This window comes from Molothrus aeneus, unplaced genomic scaffold (genome assembly GCF_037042795.1).
Source record: "Molothrus aeneus isolate 106 unplaced genomic scaffold, BPBGC_Maene_1.0 scaffold_35, whole genome shotgun sequence".
Classification (NCBI taxonomy): domain Eukaryota; kingdom Metazoa; phylum Chordata; class Aves; order Passeriformes; family Icteridae; genus Molothrus; species Molothrus aeneus.
Genome location: NW_027099016.1, coordinates 3,961,258 through 3,983,862, shown reverse-complemented (window position 1 = coordinate 3,983,862; position 22,605 = coordinate 3,961,258). Strand labels below are relative to the sequence as shown.

General features: G+C 53.4%; 1 protein-coding gene across 1 annotated transcript; it reads left to right on the top strand.

Annotated features, from left to right (window-relative positions):
- Window positions 1-6,951: 6,951 nt before the first annotated feature.
- On the top strand, window positions 6,952-17,126 carry LOC136570609 (zinc finger protein 211-like). Its single transcript, XM_066571063.1, has 8 exons — window positions 6,952-6,981; window positions 7,984-8,088; window positions 8,333-8,396; window positions 9,054-9,119; window positions 9,842-10,238; window positions 10,398-10,844; window positions 15,709-15,726; window positions 17,009-17,126. The coding sequence occupies exons 1-8, from the start codon at window positions 6,952-6,954 to the stop codon at window positions 17,124-17,126; spliced, it is 1,245 nt and encodes a 414-aa protein (XP_066427160.1).
- Window positions 17,127-22,605: the final 5,479 nt, after the last annotated feature.

Below are 22,605 nucleotides of genomic sequence, written 5' to 3'. Positions count from 1 at the left end.
GCTCAGCTCCTGCTCTGGGGGAGAAAGGACAAGGACAGCATGGGATTTGCCTCCGTGCCACAGGCAAGGGCAAGGAGATCCCCCCAGGGCTGAGCTGCAGCCGGGGGCCGTGCTGGGATGGGAGATGGAGCAGCACAGAGGGGAAAGGGGCACTGACTTCCTCCTCACCTGCCTCAGTGTCCCAGGGCATCTTCCTCTTCCTCGCAGCCTCCCTGGGGTTGCCAATGGGAAATCCTGGTTTGGGGAAAACAAGGGATGAGCGCGTTTGTAGGAGCGTCGGGGGGTAGGACGGTCGGGATGGACGGAGACGAGAGATCTCTGCAGTCAGGCCATGGAACTTGCGGTTTATTGCAAAGGGCCTGGGTGCAGGGCCCTGCTTGGAGCTGCCAGGCACAGCTCGGAGCAGGCCCGAGAGAAGAGAGGGGTAGAGAGGATGAGAGGGTAAGAGAGTAAGAGGGGAAGAGCATAAGAGAGTAAGGTTCCTGTTACAATACAATAAATCTTCTTCTGTGTTGAATATTCTATTTCTCACTAACCAAGCTAGTACAAGATACAAATCCTATAGCATTTACATACAGCCTGTAAGAATCATTACATCACCATACTGTGTTACATTTTAAACCCTAAAACCTCCTCTTTCGACCCCTTCTGCTGAGCTAGTAGGGTCTGCTCTGACCCTTGGATCGATCTGCAAGCACAGGGAGTTGTTTCATCAAAAGGGGATTACCTTCAGCCAGCCACACCATTGTTTCCAGCTGTTAAGTAACTAAGGTATCTCAAAGCTTGCTTTCATTTCAATCTTCCTTATACTTTCTATATTCTCAAAATCTTTTGCCAGACAATCATATTTATAAGGCTTTCCTATTTCATCTTCCCCAACACACATTGAGTTTGAAGGTCCCTCTGCCCGAGTCCATCTCTACAAGTCACCAGCCATCTGGGCACCAGAAAAACCTCCCAAACACCAAGATTCAGCCCTGAATAAGCCTCCCAGGAGTTCTCCGTCCCTGGACCCATCCCTTTGGTGTTCGGGGGTTCCCCCTTGTCCCAGCTGCTGGGGGTCACGCTTGGATTGGGGGTCCCCCTTCTCCTCGGTGTCCACCCTGCCCAGGCTGCTGGCAGTCCCAGCAATGCCAAAAGCTCCCCCCGCTTCGCTCTCCCCATTTCGGGATGCCGGGGCTGTTTGGGAGGGATGCGCTGCCCTGCCCCGCGGGAGCCACCAGCGCCCCTGCCGGCCGTGCCCGGAACTGCACCCAAGGGGAAAGCGCCGCAGCCGAGAGGCCGGGACTGGCTCCGGGCTCTGTTTGTTGTCACTGCCGGAGCTGGTGTTCTTTGTTTGCTTTATTTACACACTAGAAAAGAACTGCTATTCCTATTCCCATAGCTTTGCCTGAGAGACCCTTGATTTCACTATTCTAAAAATTAAGAGGGAGGGGCTTTGCATTCTCCATTCCAAGAGAGGCTTTTTCTGCCTTCCCAAGCAGACACCTGTCTTGTAAAGCAAGACAAGCACCCACAGGCACTGAGGGGGGCTGCAGGAGGGGCAGAAGAAGGCCCGGCAGCACTTGGGCACAAAGGCACAGCAGGTGAATGCAAGAAGGGAGCAGCAAAAGGCCAAGCTGAAGGCAAAGGCCAGGGCAGAGTTCCTACAGCCCCTGAGGGATCAGCCCCAGGGCCCAAGGGGGCCCCAGCACCCAGGGCACGGGCTCAGCCACAAGCACCCGGCAGAGGCATTGCCCTCCTCGGCAGGGGACGGCCCACCCAAACAGCCCCTGGCAAGGAATCAGGGCTCCAGCTGCAGGGCACAAGGACACTGCAAGCAGAGACAGCAGCACCCTCAGGACCAGCAAGTCCACCCCTTGATGGACATGGATTGGCAGGGCTGTCACAGCTCCCATCACACCAGGGACCCTCCACACTGGAGCCCTTGAGAACATTCAGCTCGGTCTGCATTGAGAGGAGGCCTCTCCTGATGGACACAGGAGCCTCTCAATCCACTCTGAATCTTAGACCTAAGGGGAAAAAATGCAAAAGATTTGTTTGATTAGTGAGGGGATAAGTGGGAAAGATGTATGGTTTTATTGAACCACTATTAGTAGATCTGGGAGATGGATTGGAAATGCATGAAGTTTTATTTGCTCCTAATTGTTATCATGATTTACTGGGAAGGGATTTGAGCGCTCAACTCAGAACACAAATTAATATTATAAAAGGTGATACAGAGGCCAGTTCTGTTGTACCTCTGAGTCAAATGTCTGGCAAGGCCTATGCTGAAGTGAACCCAGAAGTGTGGGCAGCCCCAGGGAAAAAGGGAAAATTAGATATGGAGCCTCTCCAAAGTACTCTGAAGCAACCAGGACAAGTGGTGTCTAAAAGCAACAGCCTGTTCCAGGGGAGGGAAGGAAGGGGAATCAGACAAAGCGCAGGTCACTGCCCCATGCTCAGCTCAACCCAAGGAGCTCTGGGTGCCTGTAAGAGCCTGGCACTGAAATGCCCTGGGCAGGAAGGCTTCAATATCTTCTGCTGACACCATGGCACCTAACAGGGGGGCAAAAGCAATTCTGACTGCTTCAGCAAGCACTGGATCAGAGATCAAGGTATATTCTCCCACAGGAAGCTGGGCTGGCACAGAGCCTGCCCTGGGACTTTGCTGTTGCCAACACCCAGCCAGGACATCGGCTCCTGCCTAAGGAGTGCAAAGCAGCACCACTGGTGGCCAAGGGGCCCATGCCAAGTGTCCCTGAGGCCAGAAACAGCCGCCAGCACAGCTGAACACGGGGGGACCCCTCAGCCTGGCCTCAGGGGCTCTGAAGCCCCGGAGATTTGCACTTCCCGCCTGCAGCAGGACCATGGGAGCCCCCACTGAGCCTGCCCTGAAGGCAACGCAGCAGCAGCCAGGGCTCCACAGCGGGCCAAGCCCCTGGGCCTGCCCACAGATCCTCTGCTCAAACCCTCGGAAATCCTGGCCACCCTCCTCTGGCACCTCCAGCCACTGCGGCCAAGCCTTGCTGCCACTGCTGCAGCTTCAGCGCTGGCTGGGCCTGCACTGCCACAGCTGCTGGGGAGCACCACGGCACAATTCCACTCTGGGGCTCACTCACAGCCACACTCTGGGCTGACTGTGACTGCATTGCTGCAAAATGTACCCATTTTGGTTCTTTTATATCTTCTTTCTCTAATCAGGCTTGGTTTGTCTTTGCCTTGGGGAAAGGAAATTTAAAGGTTTTATTTAAGGGATGTTACACCACTCAAGGGAGATGAGTTCAACATCTCAACAGACTGGGAATAGCCCAAAAGACACCCACAGAGATAACGACCAGCAACAAAACATCAACGCCCAGCAGCAAACAGCAACCAACAGCTACCCCAGACACTGCCCCCGGCACAGCTGGAGACACCTGGTCTGGAAAAGGCTGACAAGGAAATCCAGGTGTGTGGACTGAATTCACATCAGAGGGGGAAGAAATCCGGGTCCAACAGGAAACCAAATACTAAAAACTTACACAACTTGGAAACAATGAACATTAAAGCAGGGGATTTAGATTGGTTCAGACTACATAAAGTTTAGGAAAAATCTAGTAAAACTCACATGCCATGGAATGATTTTCTCTGCACAGCCAGGGTATTTGTGAAAGAAATTATTTCTGTTGCACATCCTGGCCAGAACCAAGCAATGCCTTGACTCTCTAACACTAAAGAGATTCTTGGAGAGTTTTTGTTTTCCCTGCAGCTTCAGTGACAAAATTACAACATAAGAAAAACTTTTCATAATATGCTTTCTCACTTTATTTTGTCAGGAAGGTTTGGGACAGAAGTGTGAGAATCAAGTTTTGGTCTGGCTTTTTCCATGTTCACCTTAAGGCTGCATTCTGAAAAAAGTTACAAGAGCTTTAAAGGTGATCATTTATTTCATAAACAGTTAACAGTTTGTTTCAACATTGTTTAAAGAAACAAACAAACAAACCCAAAAAACCAAAATAAAAACCCAAACAAAAGAAAAGGAAAAAAACAAGCAAAAAAAGAAGCAGATTCTGAGCGGGGCACGTGTGAGTCACCGGATGGCTGCCCTGGAAGAGAAGCTTCATTCCAGGCAGCCTGGAGAGGAGCTTCAGAAATGCAAATGAACACTGCTGGGCAAAGCCTGGACAATGTACCTGGCTCTCTTGCCTGGGGCAGGAATTGGGCTGATTCCCTCTGCCCCTCACCCCAAGCTCTGCCTGCTTGCCCTGATGGAATTTGCACAGCTCAAGGCAGAGCCCAGGGTGAAGATATCTGACCCTGCAACAGAATCGGGTGAAGCTGCACAGGGAAACAGCAAATGGAGAATGTTGGGAAATCTTCACTATAAATAAATGGGGGGGAATCATCCCTCTGCCCACTCCAACATGTGCTGTAACTGTCTGCGTTATATAGGGCATATTAGAGCACAGATATTCGTGCTATCACAAGTTCAGGGAAATCAGTTCAGAATCAAAGTAATTGATGTAGTCTTGGCTGAAAGGAGCGCCCAAAATGGGGAAAAGATGAACGGCCAGCAGAAAAAATCATACACCACCGTGCACCAGACCCTGGGAACCCGAACCAATTCATATCAGGAGCCACAGAACCCATTTCTCATTTCAATGGCATCATTAGTTTACAAGCTGTCCTCAAAATAACCAACCAGACAGCTCCAGCTCCTGACCTTCCTGCTGAGCTATCCACTAAAATGAGGAACAAATGGGATGGGATCAGATTACCTTTTAGCAGAAAAAAGAGGTGTTTGTGGAAAATTAAATGACTCAAACTGCTGTTGGCAAATAGATGACAAAGGAAAAGTGGTGAAACAGATAACAAAGGAAACAAAAAAGCAGCTCATGTATTGGTCCAAACGTGAAAAGGATGGGAAGGGGTCACGGTTTTGAGGCTCCCTGGCAGTCCATGGGTTAAACGAATGCTGTTTCTGCTCTGATGTGCTACAGCAACTCTCACCTTTTTACCGTGCTCCACACCTTGAGAGTGCAGCTCATTCAGCAGCTGAGAGAGGGGCCAGGGACTTGTAGATAAGGAAGTAACGGGCGAAACCACCAGCTTCAATAATTGTTACTAATTAACATGGACTGCTGCTCACAGAAAGTCCCGCTAAATTCCGGAACTTCCAGAAAAACAAAGACTTAACAGAGCCGTGAATATCGGCTGTTCTACAAAAGTGGGAATGCACATTAACGAGGACATGCAGTTGGCGGATCGGGAGGTCTGAACCTTCCAAGTACCTCAGCCAGTGGGCAAAGGGAGAGGGAGATGAGGCCGGGAAAATGAGGATAAAAAGGAGGCTGCGAACTACAACAATGGCAGCGAGCGCACGGCAAATGCCCCACGGCCTCTCCCTCTGCTCAGCAATAAAGTCACTTGTACAGGACTCCTCTGTCTCCTCGGGGCACAGAAACCTCCGGCCACGTCAATTTCCCCGCACAACCCCGGGCACGGGGCAGCCGCCTCTGTCCCAGCCACTGGAACAGGGCCGAGCCAGCGCTGCTCCGGCAGCAGCTCCTGCCGAGGCAGCGGCCGCAAGGAGACCGCGGGCAGCCGCTCCCGCAGCGCCCTCACGCCAGCGGCAACACGCGCCGGACACGGCACAACGAACCCGCCTGAGCCCCCTGCCGCCCCCGAGGCCCCCAGCGAGCCCCGAGCCCCCGCACAACCCAGCGCGGCTCCCACCTGCGCTGCGGCCGCCTCCCAGCTCCGCCGCCGCCTCACCGCGCTCCGGCCGCTGCCGCCGCTCCCGGGCCCTCACAGACACTCCGCCAATGGCGCCGCCGCCGAGCCACGGCCGCCCTCAGGCCGCCACCGGGGCCCCGCTCCGCCCCGCTCCCACCAATCAGCGCGCCAGAACCACGACTGACGGCACCGTCGCCCAATCGCAGCCAGGGGCGGGCTCTGCACACGGCACAGCCTCGCCCCGCGCTCTCAGGGTTCCCCGGGCTGCGTGAGGGCAGAGCCGGAGATGAGGAACAGCCCTGGAACGGGCCCGGGCCCGAGGGGATTGAGCTGAAAACACAAACAAACTTCTCCGCACCTCCCGCCACGGCTTTCCCGGCACTGCGGCTTCGGTGGCCCCGGCTCAGCGGGAAGCCCTGGAGCCTCTCTTGTCCTACCCCTAATTAGGAGCATCAGTGCATCGCTTTGATTTCCCCCAAAAAAGGGAAAACTGCCCCTAACGCCTGTGGATGAGTGGGGGACGGGAGAGATTTCTGACAGAAAACCCCAAAAACTCGGAGCAGGATAATGAGAAGTGTGGTAAATAGGTGTGAAAAGCGCCAATCACTTGTTTTTAAAATTTTAAAAGTTTAATAGTAATAAAATGGTTATAAAAATAGTAATACAATTAGAGTAATAATAATTTGGACAAACTGAATTAGGACAATATGAAACAATAGAGATAAAGAGTTACGGACGTCCGGGTACCTTTTTCTGGGCAGTAGGAGCCCTGAAAAAGACACCCGTTAACACAGGAGTAACCCTTAAAAACCATAGCCTGTTGCATATTCATACACTTCATACATGATGCATAAATTCCTTTCAAATACCAGATTCTCTTTGGTCAGTGCCACCTTCTTCCTCTGAATCCTACAGCACCTTCAAGCCGAGAGAAGTTCATTTCTTCTGATAAGAGAGCAATAAATTCTTTTTCTCTGAAAGATTTAGGTGTCCTGTGGCTGCTATCTCACTGCAAGTCCTTTCTTTAAAGAAAGTCTCCTACCAAGCATAATTTCTATTTTAACATGTTTTTAATAACCTAAAACTATATTTAACCCACTACTTAAGAGAATTAATACAGCATTACTTTCTAACACAACACATATAATATTCATTTCAATATTTGCTAAAAGCCAATCACAAAATATGCATTTTTCACAAGTATAATCCCACTTACTTCCAATCTCTCCCAGCATGGTCCCAGCTGCCGCCAGCATGGTTCCAGTTGCTTCTTCAATCAACTCAGTGAGTCCCAGTATGATGCCATTTGCTCCCAGTTGCTCCCAGTCAGGCCCAGTATGGGGGATGCTGTGCAAGGTGTGCTCACTGTGACTCTCAGTCACTCCCAGTATTAATCCAGGCACTCCCAGTATGATCCAAAGATGAGCCCAGTGTGCTCCCAGTCTCTGCCAGAATAAACCAGTTTTGCTCTACATGGTTCCAGTTGCTCTCTTTCACCCTCACTTTCCTCCCACTCACTCCCAGTATATCCCAGTGTACCCCAGTTCCCTCCAGCATCTTTCCAGTTCCTTCCAGTATGATCCCATTTGCTCACAAGCACTCCCAGTCAGCCTCAGTGTAGTGGCACTCACTGCCAGTATGATCCTAGCCATCCTCAGCACCATCCCAGTTCATCCCAGTATATCCCATTTACCCCTGACATGGTCTCCATTGCCCCCCCAGGCTCCTACTCACTCCCAGTGCATCTCAGCATGATCCCAGTATGATCGCAGTATGGAGTCAGTACCAACTCAGTACAATCCCAGTATGATGCCAATAGGATGTCAATACAAAGCCAGTAAAGTCCCAGTCACTCCCAGTATGATCCCAGTATGATCCCAGTGTCCATCAGCGCGATCACAGTCTGCCCTGGCATGGCAGTATGATCCGAGAATAATGCCAATACAAACCTAGTACAGTCCCATCATGATCCCAGTATGATCCCAGTATGATATCAATACAAACCCAGTACAGTCCCATCATGATCCCAGTATGATATCAGTACAAAGCCAGTACAGCCCCAGTCACTCCCAGTACGATCCCAGTGCAGCCCAGTCCCTGGCAGTGCTGCCACTGCTGGGATCCCCCAGCCCTGTGTGCGTTCCCCCCGGCGGATGTGCCGAGAGGAGCCCCAATGGCTGGCAGTGCCCAGGCAGGGTCCCCAGCAAGGCCCAGTTTGGATGGGCAGCCCCCAGTTTGTCCAGTTTGCCTCTCCTTTGGCCCGGGCCGGGTTCCCCCCGCCCGCAGCGGCTGGGAGCAGCCGAGAGCCCCGCGCTGCCCATCCCGACCCGTCCCGGCTCCATCGCCGCTCCTGCCGCGGGCTGCGAGGGCTGCGGGAACGGGGCACCGAGGGTGTGGCTGCTGCTGGGGGAGGAGGAGGAGGCAGGGAAGGGCAGGGATGGAAGAGGAGAAGGAGGTGGAGATAAGACAGAGGAGGAGGAGGAGGAGGGATGGAAGGGCAGGGATGGAAGAGGAGAAGGAGGTGGAGATAAGACAGAGGAGGAGGAGGAGGAGGGAGGGGGAATGGAGGAGGAGGAGCAGGAGGAAGAGGAAGAGGAGGGACAAAGGCGGATCGAGGCTGAGCTGAGGGAGCCAGGCCGTCGATCCCTGCCTGAATTCGCAGCCCCCACCTGTGGGATCATCGCCCCCCCATGGCTCCGGTGAGCGGGGAGGGGGAGCTCGGCCCAGATATCCCGGGGGGTCCCTGGGTTGGGATTTTTGGGGGGATGTTTGGAGAATGAAGAAGTCCAAGGCTGAGCGGAAAAGGCCCCTTGGCGGGACATCAGGGGGTGGCGGTGGTGGCTGCCGGCAGAGGCAGCCTGGAGGAGCAGAGCCCTGTGTGCCCCAGCAGCCCAAAGTGGGGAGCCCAGAGAGGGGGGAGCGCCGCCATTGGCGGGAGCCTCAAGAGCCTGGAGAGGGTAGGGGGGACTCCTTGGAGCCGCTGCAGCCCAGAGCAGAGAATGAGGGGAGAAGGGAGCCCGGGAGCCCAAACAGCCCCAGCATCCCGAAATGGGGAGAGCGAAGCGGGGGGAGCTTTTGGCATTGCTGGGACTGCCAGCAGCCTGGGCAGGGCGGGCACCGAGGAGAAGGGGGACCCCCAATCCAAGCGTGACCCCAGCAGCTGGGACAGGGGGGGACCCCAGAACTCGAGAGGGGAGGGACCAGAGACGGGGAACTCCTGGGAGGCTTTTTCAGGGCTGAATCTTGGTGTTTGGGAGTTTTTTCTGGAGCCCAGATGGCCGCTGACTTGTAGAGATGGAGTCGGGCAGAGGGACCTTCAAATTCAATGTGCTCATCCCTTGTTTTCCCCACATTAGGATTTCCCATTGCCAACTCCTGGGAGGCTGCGAGGAAGAGGAAGATGCCCTGGGACACTGAGGCAGGTGAGGAGGAAGTCAGTGTCTCTGGAATGCTTAAAATCAGAGGGTTTTGGGAAAGCTGCAAAAGACAAGCCTCAGAGACAGTAGAACTGATTAGAGCTTTGCTGCAGCCATAAGATTGGTGAGTAGAAAAATTATATAAGAATTAGAAAGTAGGGAGAAATAGAACAATGGTCTGTGCATTAACACTTATCTAGAATAACTCCCTAACCTGCAGAAAAGTATATCTAGCAGGATATTAGGAAGTTCCAAGCTTAATAATGGAGCTCTGTGCATTGTGTTTTAAGGCTTACAAGCAGGTATTGTATTTGAAATAAGGGAGCATTGTTTTAACCGTGAATGTGCTTATAGTGCTTGGATAGAACTACTGTCAGTATGCTTTTGCTTTGCGTGATTGGTCAAAAACTTTTTAAAGTAAGTTTGAACATGAAGTTCTTTGTCTGCTACCTGTGATGTGACCTACTGGCATCTTCCCATTGTCATAACCAAGTAATGAGGCTGATGCTGGGAAATAAAACAGCTCAGGACACGTTCCTAGCAGTCCCATCCTGTTTGTGATTTGTGCACAGCCCCGAGCTGGCGATGAGTGCCCCTTTCCCCTCTGTGCTGCTCCATCTCCCAGCCCAGCAGGGCCCCCGGCTGCAGCTCAGCCCTGGGGGGATCTCCTTGCCCTTGCCTGTGGCACGGAGGCAAATCCCATCCCGTCCTTGTCCTTCCTCCCCCAGAGCAGGAGCTGAGCATGGAGAGCAGGGAGGACAAATGCCCGCGGCAGAACCTGGTGGCAGAGGCCGTTTTGAGCGGCTCCACGGCGCAGGAAGCCAACGGGGAGGAAAAGCCCTGGAGATGCCGCACGAGGAGGGGCTGCAAACGCAGATGGCGGGGATGTGAGGGGGAAAGAGCCAGCCTGGGCCGGGAAGGCGGCCAGAGATGGAGCCAGAGCTTGGAGCTGGTGCTCCATGAGCAGCTCCATGATGGGGAGAAGCCCCACATGTGCGTGGAGTGTGGGAAGAGCTTCAGGTGGAACTGCGACCTGATTGTGCACCAGAGAACCCACACTGGGGAACGGCCCCACGAGTGTGGGGAGTGTGGGAAGAGCTTCAGAGAGAGCTCCAACCTGAGGAAGCACCAGAGGACCCACACTGGGAAGAAGCCCTACGAGTGTGGGGAGTGTGGGAAGAGTTTTAGGTGCAGCTCCGACCTGATCAGCCACCAGAGGACCCACACTGGAGAAAGGCCGTACAAGTGTTCCGAGTGTGGGATGTGCTTCAGCCACAGCTCCAGCCTGATCACGCACCAGAGAACCCACACTGGGGAGAGGCCCTATGAGTGTTCCAAGTGTGGGAAGAGGTTTCAGACCAGCTCCCGTCTCCTCCAGCACTATTGGATTCACAGAGAGGAGTGGCCCTTCCAATGCCCTGAGTGTGGGAAGGGATTCAGGCAGAACTCCAACCTCATCACCCACCGACGCATCCACACTGGGGAGAGGCCCTACGAGTGTGATAAATGCAGGAAGAGGTTTCAGACCAGCTCCTATCTCCTCCGGCACTATCAGACTCACACAGAGGAGAGGCCCTTCCAGTGCCCTGACTGCAGGAAGGGATTCAAGCAGAACTCCACCCTTGTCAAGCACCGGCGCATCCACACTGGGGAGAGGCCCTACGAGTGTCCCCAGTGTGGGAAGAGCTTCTCCAGCAGCTCTCACTTGACCCAACACCAACGGAGGCACCGGTAAGGGAAGCCCTGCGAGTGCCCCGAGTGCGGGCAGAGCTTCGTGCGCTGCTCCAGCTCCATCCCCCACTGGAGGAGGCACTTTGGGCACAGCCCTGGTCACTCACATTCCCTTTGATCCATGTTGGGAACACACCTGGCTGCTTCTCCTTTTGGTTTGGCCTTAATTTTCCTCTGCTTCACCTTCATTCTTTAAAACCACCCCAAACTGGGTTAAATGAAGGAAATTGATTGAATATATCTGAAGCTCCATAATTTCTCAGTTGTTTTAGAGGGAATTTAGGATTTGGGGACAGGTTCTTTGTGGAGTGCTGCTGTTGCTAAGAGGCAGGAATTTGATCTCACCCTTCTTGTGTTGCTGAGAACTCCTCCCCTGAACCAAACCCCAACTCCACCCTTGGGATACCCTATAAAAACTCCATGGCCCTGCCTTTGCCCTGTCTTTGGGGGGTAAGAAATGGATTCCCAAAGGATCAGCCCTTTTCCCACGGGATTCCAAGAGGATCAGCATTTTTCACTGGATTCCCGGAGGATTCTGACTCTTTCACTGGTTTTGTTTGTACTACTACATTTGTATTTTTAATTTTTCTTAATAAAGAACTGTTATTTCTACTCCCATATCTTTTCCTGAGTGCCCCTTATTTCAAAATTTATTATTATTATTATTATTATTATTATTATTATTATTATTATTATTATTATTATTACTACTACTACTACTATTATTACTATTATTACTACTATTATTACTATTATTATTATTATAATCAAAGGGAGGGAGTTTACATTTTCCATTTCAATGGAGGCTCCTGAAATGGGTAGACACTCCCAAGGATGGGCCATGTAAAATAGTTCCTGAAATATGTAAATGAGGTAATGGATATGCATGAGGGTCAATGAATATGCAACAGGCTGATGCAATTAAAACCAGATTAATTAAGAGGTGTCCCCGAAAATAACTGGGGGGTCTTGGTGGCCATAAAAACTTTTGCTCGAGGGTCCTTGTGTCCCATGACATCAGCCTGTTGCATATTCCTGGACTTTTAGCATATCCATAAACTCATTTACATATTCCAGGAACAAAATTGGCTTCATCCTGTTTGGAAGTCCCACCCCCCTCCCAGCTCAATTTGGGGATCCCATCCCCCTCCCAGCTTAGTTTTGGGGTCCCACCCCTTTTTTTCCCCGCTCTCCCTCCCCTTTCCGATTGTTCCCCCAGTCCCCTCCCCTTTGTTTGGTTTTGGGGGCTCCAGGCCCCTCCTGCTCCGTTTTGGGGTCCCGACACCGTGTTGCATTAATTTGGGGTCCCCAGCCCATCCCCAGGGTCACCTTCCCCCCCTCCCCAAATTGCGCTGCTGGCAACTGATGAGTCATCAGCGAGACACGCTCTGATTGGCTGGAAATTACCCCGCGCGGTCTGTGAGTGTTTACCGCAGTGAGAGGCCTTGGTCTGTGCTTGGCAACTGATGAGTCAGAGTCGGGCCGGGCGCTGATTGGCTGAAAATCGCTGAGCAGAGCCAGTGCTCTGAGTTTCTGCCCAGCAAGTGGATCGTCATCAGTGCTGCGCGTTCTGATTGGTCGGGATCTGTTTTGGGGTGGGGATGGGAGGAACTGGGGTTTCTTAGGTTTTATTTAGGGTTTGTTTGGGGTTCTTAATAGACTATTCGGGGTTTATCTTGGGTTTTACTTGTTTTTTTTTCTGTTTATTTGGGCTTATTTGGAATTATTTGGGGTTCTTGGGGTTTATGTTGGTGTATATGGGGTTTTTTTAGGTATACTTGAAATAATTTTGGGTTTTTTAGTTTGATTTGGGGGTTTTTGTTGTTATTTGGGGTTATTTGCATTTTTTGGGGTTATTTGGAGGATTTCTAGATAATGTTTGGGTTTTTTGGGGTTATTTCGGGTTTGTTTGGGTTTTTTGGGTTATTTGGGCTTTATTTCAAGTGTTTTGGGGTTATTTGGGTTATTTGGGGTCATGTGGTGTCAAAAAATCCGGGAATGCGTCTCCTGAAAAAAACGGGAATTTTTCCTTAAAAATTCGAGATTTTTTCCTCAAAAAACCGGGAATGTTTCCTTAAAAATCCCGGACTTTTCCCAGCCAATAGCGGCGCGCCCCGCTCCAAACCATCAGATCACCGCGCTTCATCTTCCAAATTAGCGAATCACGGCGCACCCCGCCCCAAACCAACCAATCACCATGGATCTCCCCTCATATACGCCCGCCTCTGACACGCCGAACCAACGAATCACCACAGGTCTCCCCTCAGCAATGCCCGCCTCTCTTTTCTCGATCCAACCAATCACTGCGCGACTCCCCTCAGCAACTCCCGCCCTCCCTGCGCCGCTCCAGCCAATCAGAGCCGAACCCGAAGCGGCGACCCCTGAACCCGGGGCCGGGCATGGAGCGGGCGCCCCCTCCCCCCCACCGCCTCCGGGACCCCCTCAGGGACCCCCGGGAGCCGCCCCGGGCTCGGGCGGGTCCTGCGGGAGGCGCTGGAGAGAGCGGGGGAGGCGCTGGGAGAGGACGGGGGGCTCCGGGAGCTGCTGAGGAGGCGCAGGAACAGGTGAGGGGTCCTGGAGGAGTCGTAAGGGGAATTTGGGGAGGGGTCTCGAGGACGTTTAGGGGGCATTTGGGGAGGGTCTGGGGGGGAACTTGAGTGGGTTTTAGCGGGGTCTGGGGGTGCTGTGGGGGCTTTGGGGGGGAATTTGAGGAGGAGTCCTCGGGGGGTGTCACGATCCATCCTCACGGACGGGTTGCGTGATGGTTCGTGGATTTGATCTCAGGGTGCAAAAAGAACCGACACGGTACAAGGGGGTTTGCAATGATAATCGAAACAAATGCACCTTTATTGAATGACCACAGCAAAATGCGAGAGAGGGATTAAGGGAGAGAAAAAGATAGAGGAAGAGAGAGACAAAAGAGAGAGAGAGAGAAAGAGGGGGATAGAGCTACCAAACGTAGAGACGAAGTCCTTTGGTCCAGTCCAGTCGAGGATCCGCCTGTTATGTTGGGGAGATCTCCAAGTCTCTCGCTAACTCAGAGGTTTTTATTATGATAACTCTATTGGAAATTTCGAGGGAGGGGGGAAACAGATACAATAAGGAATAGATGTAACAGGTAGTCCATGCTCTCAGCAGTAAATGAGAGCCATTGTGTTCTTGGTCCAGCGGTCACAACCTGCAGGCAAACATCTCGCTTTGGTCAGCTTGCCTCCCCCACACACCTGCCCCGGGCTGGGGGTTTCAGTGCCAGTCCTTGGAAGGAGCAGAGGGGCCTTTTCACATGGGGGTTTCGTGTCTCAGTCCTTGATGGAGAGGCTCCTTACATCTCAGTCTGTCTGTCACGGTGGTTGTAAAACAGGTGAGGGTCTTCTGTGGGGGGACCACCCAGAACTCAGGAGAATCCAGCCAGGCCGAGAGGTGGGACAGCTCCCAAGGCTGTTGTTGCACAAAGGGCACGGTGCTTCCTTCTTCTTCTCATTGGGCTCAGTGTAGCACACAGCAAACAACACCTGTGCAAACAATGGCTCGGCAACGCTCTCAGGTCTCAGGCACATGACTTTCTCCTTTGGAGCCAGAGATTTAAGACAGGGGGGGTCTTCTCTTCAGTGGACCCCCAGTGACGATCGTGAGGCAGATGAGGGAAATTCGGACAGACTCTCACACGACCCTGTGACTCACGATTGTCTTGAGGGATCTTCATCAGCAGAACTCTGGAGTGTTGCTGATGGGTCTGCAGAACTCGCCGTACGTTGGTAGTATAACCCGGAAAAATAGGGACAACAGAAAGAGAGGAAAAAGAGAGAGAGAGAAGGAAAAGAAAGGATAGGAAAAGGAGGGGAAAAAGGGAAACAATAAACAAGCATAATTAATATTGATTATCATAACAATTTTCACAAATGGTTGATTAATTAAAACAATATTACTTTTATAACAATTTTCAAATTGTTAAAACAAGTCACAAATTATCAAAAGCAAAAGCAATCAACAAATCATAATACAAGCATTAACTTTAAAAAATTATTTTCTAAAACAATTCACTAAAAATCGAAAGTAATTCCCACAAAATCATAAATGGAAATTAAGGATTATTCCAAAACACATTTTCTTCATTCATAATTGCCTTGTGTCAAAGGCTTGGGGATGTTCACAGTGCATGGGACATCAGCCAAGTTGTGTGCATTAACTATAGACGTCAATCTTGTCAGCTGTTTCATGCTCCAATTCATAACGAATGGGACTGCTGATAAAATAAAACCAAGCAGAATTGGTATCAAAAGGATAACAATGGGATGACGCAGACTGCTCAGGACACCCGTGGCAGTAGGAGACCACCTAAAAGAGTATCCCACCCCCTGTGCTCGGCATCTTTCTCCACCCTTTCCATGACACGGGGTATCTGTCTCACATTGTGATGAACAGTCACCAGGGCTTTCTGTGCGTTTTTCTCAATCTTCTCAAGGATTTCAACTAAGTCTCGATGGAGCAGCAGTTGTCTTACCAAAGTGAGATCCATCCCAATAGGAGTAGGCATCAGTTTGTGAATCAGTGTGTAGTTGGATTGCAATGGGTAGTGAGAGGTAACTGGAGCTTCATAAGAGAAATCCCATCCTGTAATCTTGGTAAAGTTACAAGCACAGAAATTTGAAAGATTTTTAGTATCTCCTACCACGTTTTCTACGAATACAAAATGACAAGCAGTTCTAAGCACATCTATTGCCTATGTATGTAAGGACTGTTTCAGAAGTCTTGTTAGGACAAATTTCAAAATGACAGATATTTTGCTCTATGTCTAAACGAATGTCTTGAGCTATGATTGCATTGCTTTCACAGATGAGCCCTTGTTGTTCTCGGACAATACAAGATTCCAAATTAACAGTTTGCCATTTCTCACCAATTTGACAGGCCCATTCTCTTTGGGATAGAGAACAGCTCCGCTGTAATTCAGTTCTAATGCTATAACAGGGAAAATCAAATGCTCTGAGGCATTGTGTATGGTTAACACAAAAGCTGTGGCTGTATTTGAAATGGGCTCATAGGTAAAATTCACCAGGTTCCACCAGGATTGGAATTCTCTTTCAAAGTCAGTGGCACTGTCCCAAATTATTTTCCGAATTTCAGTGGGAAAAGTGCCTTCTTCACCTTCTCTTATCATTGAGGCAGCGACTGACTGCATCCACAATTGTGCCTGGATACAGCTGAGAGCCAAAGAAACGTTGTTTTGTGTAGCACCGAGTGCATCAATTATCAATTTGTGATCATTTACATTTACTTTTTCCCAAGCCAACCACAAACAACCCCCCTTCCCAGACTGTGTACCTTTTTTTCAGTATCTTTGAAACCACGAGAATAAAAACCAACAGGCTTTGTCAGACCCTCAGGACCCCGCTGCCGTATATGAACGGAAAGGTGTGAGGAGGCAAATCCGTACTCCAGCTGAAAGGGATCTGTGGGATGGACAGGGTCCAGTGCTTGGTGAGCTGTCACTTCAAAAATCAGTAATTGCAATGTTTCCTCCTGAAAAGAAGTCCAATCCCATTTTATTCTTTTTCTCAGCAAGTCATAAAGGGGAGCAAAAGGGTCATTCTGGTTACTGAGAGATTTATCTGGTCTTTCTATAGGAGACATAGCTACTGTGGTTTTCTGAAGGAGAATTGCTGTAGGTTTAAGTGTTCCTAGAAGCCCTTGAATTAGAGCTCATATTTTCAGGCTTTACAGGTGATTGCATTGGTGACTCAAAACCAGGAACTTGTTGGATCGGCGGAAGAAATGCGGCACTCAATATGCGTGATCAGCAAGTCTCCAACTTTATTGATAGTTCACACATATTTATATTGGTGTTAATGTGGCTTATACATATTGCAAAGCTGAGCTCATTATTGGTTAATTACTTCTCGGTCAACCACGCCTACTTCCACACTGGAGCGGTTAACTGGAAACCTACAGGTAGAATCAGGCTTTGGTATTGATGGATGGCTCAAATCTTTAGGCCTGGGATCATGGTTACACTCTATTGTTAAGGTCAGCATTATAGTGGGCATTATAGCTTTGTTAGTAGTATTAATTTTGCCGTGTTTTTGCATATGCCTACAGAACATGGTGCAAAAGATGGTATCTGCTGCATTTAATCAGACTACGCTTGTTCAAGAGAAAAACGGGGGAAGAAGTGTGGAGAGCTTTGTGGACAGCTGGCCAGCTGAGAAAGGTCACATCGACATAATAGCGTTGGTTAAGTTAGAAGGAGGCAAGTCTAGGATTCAGCAGTCAGTGTCCAACCACTGACAAGGACATTGTGCCCTTGGTGCAACAACAGGATAGAGGAGAGGAACTCTTGCCAAAAATATGAGGACATTTTCAGCAGAATAACTACAAGAATGTAGAAGTAGTAACAAAATAACCATAAGAATATAGAAGTAGGCTTGGTTGACCAATAAGTAATTAACCAATAATGAGCTCAGCTTTGCAATATGTATAAGCCTCATTAACACCAATATAAATATGTGTGAACTATCAATAAAGTTGGAGACTTGCTGATCACTCATATTGAGTGCCGCATTTCTTCCGCCGATCCAACAAGATCCCCCATCAGGAAACCCGACCATGAGGAGGAATCGTGACAAAAACACAATTTTATTATCAAGGGGTCAAGGGAATTATTAAGTAATATTAAAATTATTTTTAAATTCTATAAATGTAAATTATAGAGATGTTTTCATATATTAAAATAAAATGTTATTAAAATTAAAAAGTATTAGTTATTTTAAAGTAATTAGAGATTCTTAACAAGGGCTGAGCTCTCTCTCCCCGCTCACAGCGGGATGTGGGGAGGGGGCGATGCTGACAGGGCTGGGGGGGCTGCAGCTCCGGCGGGGCGGGGAAACCGTGGGGATCTGGTGCTGCTGCTCTTCCTCCTCCTCCTCCTCCTCCTCCCGCTCCCCCCGGGCCCAACCCCCACCCTTTGTCCCCCTCTCTTTGCCCAAATCCGTCCCATCGCCCCCCCCCCAAACCCCTCCCCATCGCCCCCCAATAAACGGCCCCGGGGCCAACTGGGAAGCTTTATTGGGAGCACTGGGAGCAGGCACTGGGCGGGGGCAGAGCGCCAGCGGGGCTGGGGGGGAACACGGGACCCCCCCAAAATCAGCGGAGCGGGGACGGAGCGGGGGGTCCCGGCCGGGCCCGAGCCCACGGGGAGGGGCTGCGGCCGCCGCCGGCTCAGGAGCTCTGTGGGCAGAGAAAAGGGGGTGACACCGGGCTGGGGGCCCCGGCGGGAGCGCACACGCTCCGCCACGGCGGGGACGCCACCCCCGGCACCCGCCCTGACCTTCTTGCGCACGTAGAAGCCGAGCCCCAGCGCCAGGAAGACGAAGCCCAAGACGAAGCCCCCGATGCCCGTCAGCATCTTGCTGCGGGCGGCGTCCGGCGGCATCTCTGGGGGGTCCGCAGGGCTCAGCACCCCCAAAACCTCTCAGGGACACCCCCAGCCCCTCCCAGCGCCCTCCCTGTGGCCCCCAGCCCAGCCAGGACCCCCTGAAACCTCCCCCTGATATCTTCCTGACCTCCCCAGGAGCCACCAAAGCCCCTCCTGCCCCTCTCAGATCCCACAGCCCCCTCCTGATGGCGGAGAGGGAAGACAAGCAGTCAATCAATATGATTGGTAAAGCAAGCTTCAGTTTATCTTGAGTACACCGGTACTTTTATATTGTTTTCCAGTAATTATGCATACCTGTCTTTAGTTTATTGGTTTAATTGCTCATACCTGTCGTGAGTTTCTTGGTTTAAAGCAAGAGATTACATTTACATATTCCTCCTACTTTGTGGTTATGCATACTTTATGGTTTCTATTCTCGTTGCTGTCCTTGCCCGTTCGACCTTGTCAGCAGGCAGGACACAGCATCTTCCTATCATGGCGTGCGGCCTGGTTCTGCTAAGTGCGGCCCACTTATGCCAAGCTGCTAAGTTAACATGTATGCTCCGTTATCATGGGGCTTGCTTGTACAACATTTCCACGGATCCATGGCCCTTTTCCTCCAGCCATTCTTCCACACTTTCCCTTCCACACCACAACCTTGGGCAAATTGCGCAGACCAAGCAGCCTTTTCCCCCTCTTCCCCATTGGCCTGAAGACACTCTGCACCAAGAGAAAGCTCCTGGACAGGCGGCTATCCAACAACAGCAATTTAATGTTCCTCTAGGGGGTGAAGGGAAAGGAAGTGCTGGCAGAGGAGAGGTGTTCCCCGCAGGCTCAGGTGGCCCCAGCAGACGCAGCCTCCCGGAGCAGTTCTGCACAGCGCCGCAGCAGGACACTCAGCCACGGCCGCACAGCAAAGGCCGCGAGTGCCAGAGGCGGCGCAGTTGGTCTCGCATCTTCTGGAGTCGGGAGCAGGGAACGCTCTGTAGAGCTAAAAGGATGTCCAGAGCTTGAAGCGCCAGGCATGAGATGGCAGGGCTGGTGTCATCCGTCATGTCCTGAAGGGCTGCCGAGAGAGAAACAGAGGCACAGTCAGAGGCTGGATCTGCGGGGAGCTGGGGAGAGCCTCCAGGCTCGTGCATAGCACGCAGCTCCTGGCACGGCCTGGAGGAAGCAGGAGGCAAGAAGGACGAGCTGGCAGCTGCTGGCCAGGAATGTCCCCCAGGCGGCTGCAAGGTGTCTGTGCTGTGGGCACCTTGGGGCGCGCAGGGAGCGGAGCCGTGGGCGGGCGGGCCAGGGAACGCAGGTGCCAGCGGCAGCCCCCGGCGAGAGCCCGCGGGCCGCACTCACCCCTGCAGATGATGCGGAAGTGCGGCTGCTGCCCTGTCAGGAAGCGCCCGGCCATCCCTGGGGAACACAGAGCGTGTCCTGCCTTCAGAGCCACAGCTGCCGCCCACGGGCGCTGCCAGCCCCGAGGCCACACGCCCTGCTGGCCCGGCAGGGCTCAGCCCGGGCCCCTGGCGCACGCTGCCGCCCCAGGCCACGGCTGCCAGAGGGCGGCAGCAGCAATGCCGAGCCCCGCCGGGGCTGCACATGCCCGCGCCCGGATCCTGCTGCCGGGGCAGCAGGCGGGGCTGGGGCCGAGCTGCGGCGGGCCGGGCCGGGGAGGGAGCCGGCCTTGGCGCTCACCCATGAACCTGACGGCCGCCTCTCGCAGGGGCTCCTGTGCGCTCCGCACGTAGGGCAGGGCCAGGCGCAGCTGCTCGGCCGCTCGGCTCCTGTCCTCTGCCAGCTGCAGAGAGCGGCGGGGCACGGAGGGAAAGGGTTGATGCGGGCCCTGCCCCTGGGCCGGGCGCTGCCTACGGCCGGCACTTCTCCCCCTGCCCACAGAGCCCTGAGGCCCGGCCAGCAGCCGCAGGCGCCGGGCTCGGCACGGGGCGGAGGGCCCGGCGAGCCGCGGTGCCGCCCCGCAGCAGAGCCCGGCTGGCTCGGGGCTCCATCGGCCCCGGCCTTGGGGCCACAGGAGCCTGGAGAAGAGCCCGCAGGGCCCAGGCAAGGGAGCGGCGTGTGGGGCGCAGGCTGGTGTCCCTGCCTGCGGCACTGGGCAGGGGCCACAGCTGCCAGCCCCACAGACTGGGCGCCGTGGGCAGGCGGCTTCTGCAGGGATTGGGCTGGGCATTCCAGGCTGTCCTTACCAAGCACTCGGCAAATCTCCACATCTGATCCGTCTGCAGCAGCTGCTTGAGATCCTTCCTCTTCAGGAAGCTTACTGCAGAAAGCAGCGTTTCCCGAGAGGCCTGCAGAGCAGCAGAGACCCAGAGATGGCACCGCAGCCCAGGGCACCAGACCCGCATCTCTGTGCCAGGGCCGGGAGGAGGTTGGAGCCCGTCAGGTGCCAGGGGCTGGGGAGACAGCTGAGCTCCTTCCATGGGGACACCCAGGAGGCCTCACCTGTGCCACACGCCCGTTCTCATCGTGGCAGTGGAAGAAGAGTGGGAGCAGGCTCTGGCTCACGTGCTTCTTCAGGGCCTTTTCTCCGTTTGCCACTACCAAGGTGATCACATCTTGGAAGAGGCGAATGGAGAGCAGCTGCACAAGGCTGTTGTCCTGTTGAAAAGGAAGCCAAAGCCCTCCACATCAGCTGCTCCAGGCCTCCCTGTGCCCAGGCCCAAGGCAGCACCCAAGTGCCCGTGGCTGGGGGCACAGAGCCTCACATTGTCAAAGAGGTGCCAGAGCACCTCAGCCAGCTGCAGGGCAATGGGGCTGGCTATTGCCAGGTCTTTCTGCAGCATCAGGAGGCTGAGCACAATGAGGGTCTTCTCCACGATGTCTTCATCCCTATCCCACAGTAGCTTCCCAAGGCTTTCAGTCAGGCTGTACATGCTTGGATCCTGTGTGCAAAACAAGGCTGGGCAACCACACGCTGCTGCTGCTGCTGCTGCTGCAGGGCTCAGAGGCCGAAGGCCTGTCCCAAAGCACTCAGGCAGCTGAACAGCGACCCTGGAGAGCTGGGAGCAGCTGCCACAGCTGCCAAAGCCCAGCTAAGCCCAAGGGGCTGCTTGCCCCAGCCCCAAGCTGCCAGCACAGATTCAGCTGCTTCCTCCTTCTCACCATCGAGGTGAGCACCACGAGGCCTCGCAGCGCCACGCCATGCATCTGCCTGGACTCGCTCTGCAGGTGCCTTGTCAAGATCTCCAGGACTTTTTTACCGCATTCGCTCAAGTCCAGGCAATCCAGGACCTGAAAGGCACAGAGCAGGCACAGAGCAGGCACAGAGGTGCCCAGCTGGCAGGAGCTCAGAAGTGCACAGGGCCGAGCCAAGGCAGCAGCACAGGGCACGGGCAGCTCCCAGGCAGCTGCGGCTACGAGAGGGCAGAGGGCTGGGAGGCAGCTCAGCCAGGCAGCGCTGGCCATGGGGCTCACCTCCACCAGGAAGGCCAGGGCGGGCAGCTCCCAGTCTGAAATGCCTTGGCTGAGCAGGTCAAAGAGGCAGGATGCCATGCCGCAACACCAGATGATGGAGACACGGCGCATCTCCCTGGCAGGGAGAAAAAGGCACCATTGCTCCTGGGCCGGGCGGGCAAACCTCTCCCAGGGCTGACTCGCAGAGCTCTGGTCTGCTCCCGAGCATCCCAAGGGCGCTTTGGGAGGCGGCTGTTCCCGGGCAGCCTCCTGTGCCGGCCTTTTCCAGTCTGCTCATCCCTCCCTTGGTGACAAGGCCCGGCTGCCCATGAGCACGAGGACTGTGTGGGGCGTTGCAGGCACAAAGGAGAGGGGCGGTGGGGAGAACGAGGTCTCACCTGGCCAGCAGACGCACTGCACAGTGGTGGGTGTCGGCACAGAGCAGCGTGTCCCAGGCACGCTTGCGCTCCATGGACAGCACCACGTGCTCATAGCGCATTTGGCAGAGCAGGGTCTTCAGGGTCTGCAGCGCAAAGCTGTGTGCAGAGCAAAGCCCAGGTCACGCTGGGAGCCCCGGCTCCTACCCTGGGGCCATGGGAGGGATGGGGAGACTGGGAGGACTGGCATGGAGCACCTGTTGGGGTTGGCGGAGAGGCCGTGTTGCTCCTGGCATCCCTTCCAGAAGGTCTCAACCTCTTCTGGCATATCCTGCATGCTGATGTAAGCTTGGAAGAGCAGACGCAGAAAGAGATTGGAGAAATACTCCAGCACCACAGGCGAGCGCCAGGCCAGATTGAAGACTCTCCACAGGGCCACGGTTGCCTGCAAGAAATAAAACAGCCAGAGACAAGGCTCAGTGCCAAGACATCCATGTGGCAGGGCCTGAGCATGCCAGGGAGAGGCCAGGGGAGACAAGGAGGGAGCAACCGGCCTGGTGCCCCTGAACCCCTC